General features: G+C 40.0%; 1 protein-coding gene across 2 annotated transcripts in view; it reads right to left on the bottom strand.

The window, feature by feature from the left end:
• Positions 1-13,172, bottom strand: part of AFG1L (AFG1 like ATPase) — a 203,576-nt gene that overhangs the window by 160,111 nt on the left and 30,293 nt on the right. For both annotated transcript variants that reach the window (XM_043592064.1, XM_043592063.1), the window contains exon 3: positions 7,858-8,081. In XM_043592064.1, the coding sequence (XP_043447999.1) occupies positions 7,858-8,081 (224 nt within the window). The remainder of the gene's footprint in view (positions 1-7,857; positions 8,082-13,172) is intronic.

Genomic DNA, 13,172 nt, shown 5'->3' with positions numbered 1-13,172 from the left:
TTTTATTGTACTTTTCACATAATCAATTTTCTCAGCCTCTCATCCATATTTATTGACTAGACCATCTTTTTCCCCACTGATTTTCAGTGCCAAGTCAATAGCACATCAAGTTTTCATTCAAGTTCTGAACTTTCTATTTTGTTCTATTTGTCTGTCTAATGGAACACTGAATGGTTCTGTTGACTAGAGGCAGGTATATATAAAGAGAGGTAATGGGAAATCAGACTGAAAAGCTAGACTAAGTACAGTTTAAGTAGAATTGTGAATATAATGAGTGGTCTCCCACCAGCCATCAAATCTGCTCAGGTAGCACTCATTTAGAGCAGGAGTCAGCAAGTTATGACCTGTGGGCTAAACTCAGCCTGACGCCTGTTTTTGTAAATAAGTATTTGTTGAAGTACATTTATTTATGTATTTCTGTGGCTGCTTTGACTACAGCAGAGCCAAGTAATTGGGAGAGAGGTCATACGGTTCCCAAAGCCTAAAATATTTGCCAAATAAGTAAATAAATAAATAATTGCCAACCTGTGATCTAGAGATCTGACTATAATCTCAGCATAGATTCCACAGTACTGATTCCTCTTTATGGCCTATGTAATTTTGCTTCCATAACCAAAGTAGTCAGCTTTGGTTGATAAAGACAGAAAGCATTCCAATCATCAATATTATGAAGTAGGGCTATATCCCTTCCTTTAAATTCATTTCAAGGGAATTATTAAAGATATTCTCATCTATGTTGATGGCATAATTTCACCTTAGAAAATAAAACTGAATGCACTGGTTAATTATTCTGTAGATGGAAACAGGCCTATTACACTCTGTTTCTCAAATTTCAGATTTTAAATGAGTCTGGGATATGTTAGTTCTCAATAAACAATGTGGTCTGACTCCTGATCTTACTTCTTACAGACAATACCAACATTGGGTTAGGACATAATTTTGCTACAGCTTTCAGAAAATTTGATACAAGAAACATTCATTCAAAAATTATTCCTGGGGCACCTGGGTGGCTCAATCGGTTGACCATCTGACTTCGGCTCAAGTCATGATCTTGCAGTTCGTGGGTTCAAGCGCCACACCAGGCTCTGTGCTGACAGCTGGGAGCCTGGAGCCTGCTTTGGATTCTGTGTCTCCCCTCTCTCTCTCCACCACTTGCACCCTGTCTCTCTCTGTCTCTCAAAAATAAATTAAAATGTTATATATTTTTTAAAAAGTAAAAAAAAAAAAAATATTCCTGGTCTTCAATAAAGCTGTATATAGCTACAGATGTTGCCCATTTTGTATTCAAGGTTGTTTATGGTTTTCTAATAAATGAAGGGATCAGAGAAAATTTAACCAAATCATGCTGCTCAACCCATTTTACCTATAGGAAATGCTGGTTCTAAGAAGAATGGAGAGAATAAGTATTCACTCCCTTAGGTGGAAGAGAGAAGGGAAGAACTGAGGAAAAGCAGCAAATAGCCTAGTCTTGGATTCAGACAAGTAGGGCTCCCACATCCCCTACGAGGAAAGGCTACAGCCCAGCATTCCAGGTATCCTGCTCATAGCCTCCAGGTACTAGAAGCCAGAACAAGAAAAGCATCAAGACCTGAGATTAGCTGGCTTTCAAGGCAGGACAGGTCTTTTCTACGCAATCTATGCATTGTTCTTAGGAGGGTAAGAACAAGTATCCAAATAAAAGATGATAGGATGTAAGATGAAGTTGAAATAATTTCTCATTAGGGAAAAGCTGAAAATTATTTTGTAGAGAGCAGGAGGAAAAGGAAAGGAATACCGTGCCTTCCACTCCTATTCCCAGGTCTCTTAGGCTATGATGTCGCCTCCCAAGAGATGAAAAAACCTGGCTGCCTGTATACCCCTGATTAATGGAAACAGAGATGTTCACAGTAACTCCACACTCTATTTAATTCTCTCCCTCCCTGACTCTAGAAATGCTTGATTTGGCTGTGTAAAAGTAATTCTAATTATAGTGATTTACATGAACTACTTACCATTTATGCCTAATTACCTCACAGCACAATAACAATTATGCATACATTAAATGTGTCAGATTAACCTGGTTGTAAGTTTTATTTGATAACAAAGGTAAAGTGTTCATAAATGCTCATTTTTCATAGTTTGTTGCTTCTATATAATGGTCATCTGCTCATAACTTTTTCAAATTTTTAATACAGAAAACATCGTTATACAGGTACATCAAAGCAGCCTAATACACTGCCACCAGTTTTTTTTCTCATCAATAATTCAGATGCATTTTATTTTAATATTATAGTTTAGCTTTACAGCAAGTTTCTTAGGAGTACAATGAAAAAAAAGTCCACTATAATGAACGTTTAAATATCTGCATTAAAAACAAATGCCCAGGGGCACTTGGATGGCTCAGATGGCAGAACATGTGACTCCTAATCTCGGGGTTGTGAGTTCCAGCCCCATGATGTGTAGAGCTTACATTAAACACAAAAACCAAATACTCATATAGCTAAGTGAAAAAAGTCACACAGAGAAAGACAAATGCTGTATTTTCCCACTTATATGTAGAATTCTAAAAAAGCCAAATTTGTAAAATGGTGGTTACCAGGGGCTGGGGCCTGGGGGAAATGGCAAAATACTGGTCCAAGAGTACAAACCACCAGCTATAGGGTAAGTTCTGGGGATCTAATGTACAGCATGGTGACTAAAATTAATAATACTGTGTTATATACCCAAAATTAGTTAAGACCGTAGATCTTAAATGGTTTATCACAAAAATAAAACGGTAATCATGTGAGGGGATGGTGATATTAACTAATTTCATTGTGGTAATCTTTTGTAATACATGAGTATCAAATCATCACATTGTACCCCTTGAACTTTCCTAAGCTAAATGTCAAAAATTTCTCAATAAGCTTAGAAGAAAAATAAAATCATAAATCCTACTTTCCAAAATCAACAAGTTTATAATTAAAGTTCTCCTTTCACTAAAAAAACCTAGTAGCCCAAATTTTCCTTCTTCTTGGCATATCAGTGCTTATTTTTAGAAGAAATAGGTCTCCAACTATGTGGTCAATTAATCTTCAACAAACCAGGAATCCAATGGAAAAAAGACAGTCTCTTCAACAAATAGTGCTAGGAAATTTGCACAGCAGCATGCAAAAGAATGAAACTGGACCGCTTTCTTACACTATACACAATAAATTCAAAATGGATTCAAGACCTAAATGTAAGACAGGGAACCATTAAAATCCTAAAGGAGGACACAGGCAGTAACCTCTTTGACATTAGCTGTAGCAACTTCTTACTAGATATGTCTCCTAAGGCAAGGGAAACAAAGGCAAAAATAACTATTGGTACTTCATCAAAATAAAAAGCATCTGCACAGCAAAAGAAACAATCAACAAAACTAAAGGCGACCTACAGAATGAGAGAAGATAGTTGCTAATGGCATATCCAATAAAGGGTTAGTATCCAAAGTACATAAAGAACTTCTACAACTCAACACCCAAAAAACAAATAATCCAGTTAAGAAATGGACAGACAACACAAATAGACATTTGTCCATAAAAGACATATAGATGGCTAACATACACATGAAAAGATCACTCATCATCAGGAAAATACAAATCAAACCACAACAATACCACCTTACACCTGTCAGAATAGCTAAAATTAACAATAAAAGAAACAACAGGTGTCATAAGATGCTGAGAAAGGGGAACCCTCCTACACTGCTGGTGGAATGCAAACTGGTGCAACCACTCTGGAAAATTGTATGGAGGTTCCTCAAAAAGTTAAAAATAGAACTACTCTATGACTCAGCAATTGCACTACTAAGTATTTACCCAAAGGATACAAAAATACTGATTCAAAGGGATACAGGCACCCGGATGAGCCCAAATGTCCCTCAACTGATGAATGGATAAAGAAGATGTGATATGTATATACACAATAGGACATTACTCAGCCATAAAAAGAGAATAAAATCTTGCCATTTGCAACGACCTGGATGGAGCTAGAGTGTATTACGCTAAACGAAAGAAGTCAGTCAGAGAAAGACATACTGTCTGTAAAAACTGGACCTTGGGCTGATGTTACTCCTCAATGAGGATCCAAAGCCCCAGAGGGAACCAGCCAGACTGCCCTTGCCCAGAAGGGTGAGGAATTTCCTCTCTTGCCCTTCGGAGGGATCCTACCTTCCCTCTCCTTCCTCTCTTCGGGTCTTTGGTGGTGTAACCCTAGTACTCCTCAGACACCTGAAGGTCTTGGCCAGGGCAGCTCCCTGGTGTGGTCTGAAGGTGAAGAACCCCGTCTCCTCTATTCAATAAACTTCTAGCTCTTTAAAAACAAAAAAAAAAAACAAAAAAAACTAAAGCTTTTATATATGTTTTATTCAAATTATGTTAGATGTTGGGGTCTTTTTCAATGTTAAAGATTCGGCAAGCTTAAGGAACTACAGGACAAATACCATCACAAAGAGATGTTGATTTGTCTACAAAAGACTATTCACGGATGCATTAGGATTTAACAAATATAAGATTTCAGTAGATGTGTTTAAAACTACCGAGATGTCTAATCTCTTACTTCTATAAGATTACAACTACACCTTAAAACCAGGGATCCTATATACTAAATATTACATTTACATATTGCTAAATAGCTATCAATTTACTAGGCAGACGCATCACTTCCAATTCAGAAATCAAAAGACAAAATGTGGGAGAATACCCCTAAAAAGAGCCAAACAACAATTTTAAAGGAAAAAAAAAAAAAAAAAAAAAAAAAAAACCATGTTGCATTGGCAACCAGATACTTTAATGATTAAAGGATACTTTTCACTGAATGTGAGTTCACCACTCACAGTAAGTTGAGCCCCAAGGATGATACAGAATGGGGAGGAGGAAAAAAAAGGACTGTATTTCTAAAAGGGAGAGAAAGGACTAGAAACAGAACAAAATAGAACATTCATGAAAGCAATTTAACTCTCAGATAGCCAAAAACCCAGTTAAGTAAAACATCCTGTTTCCTGGCTATGACACATAACTACGCCAATATTTTATTTGGAAGACCATCTGTATTACAAACTATAATTAGGTGCACAGTACATAAGCAGTCTACATTTTCCAAACTTTTTAGTTCTTTACTCACCTATAGACTTTTGGAAATATTGGAAAAAGAAGGGGTGGCCATCTAAAGGGATAACTCATTATTACTTCCTATAACCATTGTGCTGGACTGGCCAATCATACTGGCCACCACACTCACAGTCTACTTCTAGGGGGAAATCAGCACACTTATGGGAGCCCTGGATGGTACCTAAGGCAGAGATATGATCTGTACCCTGGCTGGTGGCCTCTGAAAAACCCGGTATGAAAGCTCTGCCCAAACAGGGATAAAGTGATTGGATGTCCTATCAGGTTCTTACCCAGGAATTTAAACCACTGATACAGGAAGAGAGTTAATAAGCTGGTAGAACAAACAGAAATGGAAATGGACACGGGGGAAAGGAACAACAAAGTAAGTCAATGACATGAACGGCAGAGGAATGGAGGAAGAATCAGAAAGAACGTGTTACTACCGCCAATCAAGTCATTGGCCGCTTTCAGAGCCACTGATGTAAAGCCGGCTGAGGCCTGGCCATATGAGGGAGATGCCCTTCATTGTTATTTGCATATGTAGTCTTGCTCTAAATCTCCATTTCTTTCTGTAACCTAAATGAATCCCTACTCCATTTAACCAAAAGACATTTATACAATGACAGCCTTTTTCTTTCCATAAAAATAAAACTAAGTATACTCTAAAGACTTTTTTAAGTAAAATTACTTTGATTACAGGTTTTATTAAATTTATTTGAGAGAGAGAGAAAGAGAGAGAGAGAGAGAGAGAGAGAGAGTGTGTGTGTGTGTGTGTGTGTGTGTGTGCACAAGCAGGGGAGGGGCGGAGAAAAGGAGAGACAGAATCCAAACCAGGCTCTCCACCATCAGCACAGAGCCCGATGTGGGGTTCAAACTCACGAACCATGAGATCATGACCTGAGTCAAGATCAAGAGTCAGATGCTTAACCAACTACACCACCCAAATGCCCCTAGAGTTTTTAAATAAAGTACTACTAACATACGTTATACTGAACCTTTCTCTAAAGGCCTCATGGTAATAGAATATTTGTGTTGGTCAGGGGGAGATGGTTTGGCCAGTCAGTTAAAAGAAAACTAGTTTGTCTGGTTGAGCCATACTCTAATTCTTATTACTATTAATATCTCTCATAATTTGAAGATGACACTGCTGATGACAATGGCTTCTATAATGGGATAAGGAGGGGCGCCTGGGTGGCTCAGTTGTTTAAGCATCCCACTTCGGCTCAGGTCATGATCTCACAGTTTGTGAGATCTATCCCTGGATCAGGCTCCAAACTGATTGCTCGGAGACTGCTTGGGATTCTCTCTCTCCCTCTCTTTCTCTGCCCCTCCCCCACTCTCTCAGTCTCTCTCAAAATAAATAAATAAACACTTAGAGAAAAAAAAAAGGGTGCCTGCGTGGCTCAGTTGGTTAAGCATCCAACTTTGACTCAGGTCATGATCTCACAGTTTGTGGGTTTGAGCCCCGTGTCAGGCTCTGCACTGACAGCTCAGAGCCTGGAGCCTGCTTTGGATTCTGTGTCTCCCTCTCTCTCTGCCCCTCCCCTGCTCATGCTTTGTCTCTGCCTCTCTCCCAAAAATAAATAAACATTATAATGGAATAAGGAATGGGAGTTTTCCTGTTGGTTCAGAATTTCAGCAAAAGCTCAAAGCTAAGGACAAGGAGAAATAGGTTTCCCTACATTCTAAAGAGAGTATTAGTCATACCCATGCAGGAATTACTTCAAAAAGAAAAACAAAAGGCAAAAATATTTCTAAAAACAAAGTGTAACTGAAGTAATCAAGGTAGAAAGCTGTTAACTAAGTAAGGAATGCTGTGGCATCTATTTCCCCCAGATAAACCTCATGCTAAGAGCAGGTAGTCCCAAGAGAAGCATCCAAAAAGACCAGGATTGAGCATATAACAAGAGGATATCCCCCTCCTCAGCTGGATGCTTGTTTAGGTGAGGAAATCCACAGGCAGTTACCAAAGCAGGCTATTGAAGTGTTCATGGAAATACTTGACACGTGTTCCCAAGAGGGTTACTGATGCTGGAGTATGGATTAGAGAAAGGAGATGTTATTCTCCCTGTGGCCTAAGTGGACACCATAAAAGGTGTCCTGGCTAGAGCTGTCCTGAAAGGAGCCTACTCAAGAAGGTCAAGTGTAAAGGCAAGGGGAGGCAGCAGAAAGCAATGTTGCAAGGTATTCAACTAGAGTCCTAAGAGATCCAAAAATGGAGCAGTGGGGAGGTCCCCCAGGGTCCAAAAGAACCCCCCATTGTGCCCCTCAACAAAGATCTAGCATGTCAGTGTCTACCACACCAAAAGCTTTTAACTGGTCACTGAAGACTCCACTGTTTTTCTGTAATCTTCCTTCCCTCTCATCCTGACCCTGGAGAAGCCAGGCAAGCAGAGAAAGGAGGAGGAGGGGAGAAAGGGGAAGAACAAATCACTCCGCCTTCTGCACTGCTGGTCCTGGGACAGGCCTGAGCTAGAGACAGAGGAAGTATTTGAATTGCACAGCTATCATTTGGACTAGACTGCATCAGTCATTACCTAAATATGAAGCTATCTGAATCCCCCCTGCCAAAGGTAAAAGAAAGCTATGGAGCATCAAGAGATCAGGAATGGAGATCCAACAGAGCTTGTTTAAAGGAACTGGTGAGAAATCTTGAAGCGGTTTAATGATTGTACTAACTGCACTTAATCCATTTTATAAAATGCCTACACTTTTAACTGTTTGATCTTTAATATCACACAAATCTTACCTTTGAAAAAAGACCTCCTGCCTCTATATCATATCCTTTAAGGTCCTCGTGTAATTTCTGCAAACACTGTATGACTCTTCTTTGATGTTCATCATCCTTTAGCTCATGAGCTTTGATCAGAAAGTCATAGTGGTCCAGTGGTCCATGGCAAACAGCCAAAGCTTTTGAATAAACCTCTGTAGTCGCAGTTGGAGACATAATCTCAGGTGTCTGGACTGTATAGGCTATAAACAAAAAATATATACAACTTTAGACTTTCTTAAAGGAAAGTATTTCATAATACTCCACAGGTTTCTTAATGGTCACATTAAAACCTTTCTGTTATAAGTATGTATATGTGAGCAGTTATTGTAAATCTCATTTTGATTAAAACACATTCTGTTCAATAAATATAATCATCTCCTTTTAATAAAAATGAGTAGGGGCACCTGGGTGGCTCAGTAAGTTAAGCGTCCAACTCTTCATTTTGGCTCAAGTCATGATCTCACAGTTTGCAAGATGGGGCCCCTGAGCTGCTAGCGTAGAGCCTGCTTGGGATTCTCTCTCTCCCTGCCCCTCCCCTGCTCACACTCTTTCTCTCAAAATAAGTAAACATTTAAAAAACTAAAATAGGGGCACCTGGGTGGCTCAGTCGGTTAAGCATCCGACTTTTGTTCAGGTTGTGATCTCACGGTTCGTGGACTCAAGCCCCATGTCTGGCTCTGTGCTGACAGCTCAGAGCCTGGAGCCTGCTTTGAATTCTGTGTCTCCCTCTCTCTTTGCCCTGGCCCCGCTCACACTCTTGTCTCTCCCTCTCTCAAAATAAACATTAAAAAAAAATTAAAACAATAAAACAAAAAGGAATAAACTGCAAACCCCATAAGCTATCACTGTAACCCCTCTTCTAAAAACCTAACCTGCCACAGAGTCTCTGCTTTATCTCTACTCCATTAAACAAGCCACTTCGGTTCATCAGATCCTTCCCCGCAGCAGGGCTGGCCCCTCTGAATTAGGCCTAATTCTGGCTCTTGAGTACCAAGGCAGAGACACAGAGACTAGTCACAAAGTGTTTTCTACTGTCCCTTTATTCTTTATTCTCCAAAATCACACAGCATTCATATATTACCACATTGATTTCAGCCCTCTGCTTATAAGATTCCTTCCCTTTTCCACAACTTTTAAGTTGGACACAAAGAGGTGAAACACAATAGAGTGTCTGTTTCAAAGCAGTGAGGTTTTCTGATCCTTTTTTTAGCTTCTCCTGGGAGAGAAATGACTGACCGTGGCAAGATCAGTCATAACTATTTATCTGGGGCAGGTTTCAGTGAGCAGAAACTCCCTTTCTATTTTTATTTATTCTTTTACTGAAGTATAATTGAGATACAATGTTATATTAGTTTCAAGTGGACAACATAGTGATTCAATAATTCTATACCTCATGCAATGCTCACCACAATAGATGGTCACCACCCATCACCATACAAAATTATAATATTGACTATCTCTCTCCCTATTTTGTAAAAGCAACAATAAACAGCAGCAACCCGGCACATTTTTAGATAGGGCTGTGCCCATCTTTGCGTCTGACAAAACTTTTGCAAAGACACACTGTGAGTATTGTTCTCATTTCATTGAATACCATGTTTCCTTTGTTTCAGTAACATGAAAATTACTTACCTTGGGGAAAAAATGAACAGTCAAGGTTATTTCCATCTTTTTCCCAAGAGAGGAAAAAAAAATTCTAAATAAATCACAAATGTTGGGGATAGGGCAGGGCTGTCTTCTAACAGCTCTTCTTCCTTTCTGAATAAAAGTTTTAGCTGGGTACAAGACTGCCCAGTTAAATAACCCATTTCTGGCCTCTCAAGCAGCCAGGCACAGCCATAGGACCGTTTCTAACCAATGGGATGTAACCTGAAACAAGCAGCTCTGGTGGATGCCCTTACAGAGAAAGGGCAAACTGCTCCTGCTCCCCCTCCCCTTTTTCTAACTGGCATGTAAGTATAGGGACTGCAGCTGGAAAAGCCAGCCTGGCAAGAAGAGGCCCGCAGAATGCTGAGCAAAGCAGAGCAAAGTTCTCCAACAATGTTAAGCTGCCAAATCAGCTCCGGACCACCTACTGGATTTTCATGGAAAAGAATAAAAAACTTCTATCTTGCTCTTCAACCAGGTCCTCAGCCAATCATCCGTCCATACTACTCCTCTTATATGGCAAATACTCTAATCCATCCCCTCCCACTCTTCCTCATATCACCACCCTAGCTGGGACTCTCATGATCTCTGGCTTGGCCTCCCTGCCTCTGATCACCTCCACTGACCCCAAATTTACCACAATCTCTAAATTATCTTCCATCAACTATAGAAATGATCTTGCTAAAATCCAAATGTGATTTTATCAATATTTACCTTGAAATTCATCTCCTTGTTTAAAGGATGGTTTTCAAACATAATTTTAACAGCAGCATTGTGGGGGTTTTTTGTTGTTTTGTGTTTTTTACATACAAAACATTCCATGGAATCCTAAATTTATTAAAGAGAAAAGTGGGAGGAGAGCACAAAATCCCACCCTCTTCACAACTCCTTTATTTCTACAACTGTACCACCCCCATTTCTAAAGCAGCCCTGAAACCACTTTTCCACCTTATAGAATCACATTAAGTACAAACAGTGTACAGAAAAGAGTGAGCACAGCAGGCCTGAGATTACTGTCCTTGGAAAGGTCTGCTTACACGGTGGGCCCTTGGCTGGGAACTTGGATTCCAAGAGGGTTCCCACCATTCCCAGAAATGGAAAGAGTGACTCACTGTGCCTGAACCGTTTATACCATGTATAAGCAACGTGGCTTAGGCTGAACACCTAGTTTCCTTCTACGCATATAGAATGTTAGTACATGCTATGCAATAAGTAGCTATGTGACCATCCCCACTCCACCCTAAGCATTGAGTCTCTATGGGGCTTCCCTAACAGACAACATTTCATATCTGTTGTCACAATTCATTACTGGAGAAACCAAGTATGTCTTATGTGACTCCACTGGGAGAAGACTCTTGGAAGCTTGCACCTAATTTCTTCCAGATTTTGCCCTGCGTGCCTTTCCCCTTTGCTGTACTGTGTTTGTATCCTTTTACTGTAATAAATCACAGCCGTGAGCGCGACTATATGCTGAGTCTTGTGAATTCTCCCAGCAAGTCACCAAACCTGGAGGTAGTCTTGGGAATCCCCAAACACAGTATCCTCATTCAGGGGTTCGAGAAATCCAGAACAGGGCCCCAGTCTGCATTTCCAGACTGCTCTCCCTCTACTCTCCAAAAGGCATCCACTGATACAAGAAACGATTGAGCATCCATCACATGTAATGGGTAACAGGGTAATAGAGAATATCAAGGTTGCTTTTTTTTTTTAGTTTTAAGTGGGGGTGGAGGGGCAAAAAAAAATGCAGCAGTAATGTATCAGATCAACTGGCACTAGCAAGTGAAAGAAATCTGGGTACAGAGAAACTGGTCACGAAACTATTCTGGGTGGGAAATAATAAAGGCCTAAATTGGGACGGGCAGTAGTAGAAATGTCAGGAAGCTGGTTAAATGGAAAATGCAAAGGGAGATTCAGTAATGGGAGTTGTCTTCTAGTCAAGTGGATTACTCAGCACATCTCAAATCCATTCTTTCATTTCATAGTGCCTTTGTTCATACAGATTCCCTGGCTGGACATCCTTCTCTTCCAGCCTCTGCCAGCCTAATCTCTCCCTCACAGAACCTCACCACCCTTCAAAGTCCCTCAGCTCCCTACCACCAAAACCTCCAAACTCACCTGTATTTACCCCATCCTTTTCTCTTTCCTTAGCCTAAGAGTTGTTTCTCATTCCATCAAGGATATTAATGCCTCCTTGTTCTCTAATCAGAGGCTTTCAAATTTTTGAACCCTCTTTAATCATCATGATCCAATATTCACTCATGTATAAATAACTGAAAAACAATTTTCATGAAATAAGACATTTAGTAAGAGTATAAATGGTTTAAAAAGAAAAATATGCATGACATACTCTGGTATTTTTCATATTTTACTATATGTATGTGACCTAAATATGTGCCCAAAACTACTAGATTTAGTTATATTAAATGCCATATATTATACTTATTTACCTTTTTGTTTTCTGTCTGCCTTCCCCACCAAGAGTGTGTGTTTGTTTGTTTGTTTGTTTGTTTCCCCCCAGGGTATATGCTCTTTGAGGACAGGAATTTTTGTTGTTTTGTTTAATGCTGTATATTCCCCAGTGAACAGTGCCTGGGGCATAACTGGTGCTTATGAAATATTTCTTGAATCCCCTCCCTTCCTACCTTTCCAGAGATGTCATTCTCTTCACTAACCACCTCTGTATTATATCATCAACCTTCCCCTCTCTACCAGCTTCTTCATACCGATTCAACCCTTTCTTATCTTCAAATTACATACTAACGACAAAACCAGTCATAAGACATCTGTTCTTCCTCCTTTCCTTCACAAGCCAAACCACTTGATTACCTTTACTTCTTCTGGCCACTACCTCACATCTTGCTCAATTCTCAACCCATTGTGGTCAAGGTTCTACTGAGACAGATGCTGCTAAATTCACCCAAGGCCTACTATTGCCAAATCCAGGAGCTACTCTTCAGTCTTCATATTCCTTTTCACAATCATAAAATATCTGATTTTTAAAGGTAGTCATTAGAAAGATCAGGACTGTGGGCAATGTACGTTGTTTCTCTTGGTCCATAGAGAGGCTTAAGTTCTTTGCTTCTGATTTTTCAGTAGCCTAACATCTTTATTTAGTAGTATATATACTTCACCTGCATTTTTCAAAAAAGAGAACCAAGGCACACTGAAGATAAGACATCACTTCAGCTAGTTAGCAGGCATAAAAAGAGAAATAGCAGTTATCCAGTTCCACATGCAAGGAGCCTGAAAGTTGCCAGTCTATCCTAACAATGAAAAAGCTAAGCAGAGGGGCGCCTGGGTGGCGCAGTCGGTTAAGCGTCCGACTTCAGCCAGGTCACGATCTTGCGGTCTGTGAGTTCGAGCCCCGCGTCAGGCTCTGGGCTGATGGCTCAGAGCCTGGAGCCTGTTTCCGATGCTGTGTCTCCCTCTCTCTCTGCCCCTCCCCCGTTCATCTGTTCCTCTCTGTCCCAAAAATAAATAAAAAACGTTGAAAAAAAAAAAAGAAAAAAAAAAAAAAAGAAAAAGCTAAGCAGACTGAAAAAACATCTCTTCCCAGATCCATAGGACAAGGGAGGATGCAGGGCAAACCACTGCCCCTAAGATTAAAGAGAAACACAGGCAAATACAGGGAATAATCGCTTACC

The sequence above is a fragment of the Prionailurus bengalensis genome, chromosome B2 (genome assembly GCF_016509475.1).
Source record: "Prionailurus bengalensis isolate Pbe53 chromosome B2, Fcat_Pben_1.1_paternal_pri, whole genome shotgun sequence".
Taxonomy (NCBI): Eukaryota; Metazoa; Chordata; class Mammalia; order Carnivora; family Felidae; genus Prionailurus; species Prionailurus bengalensis.
The sequence above is the reverse complement of the archived record's forward strand: the minus strand, read 5'-3'. Positions and strand labels throughout refer to the sequence as shown.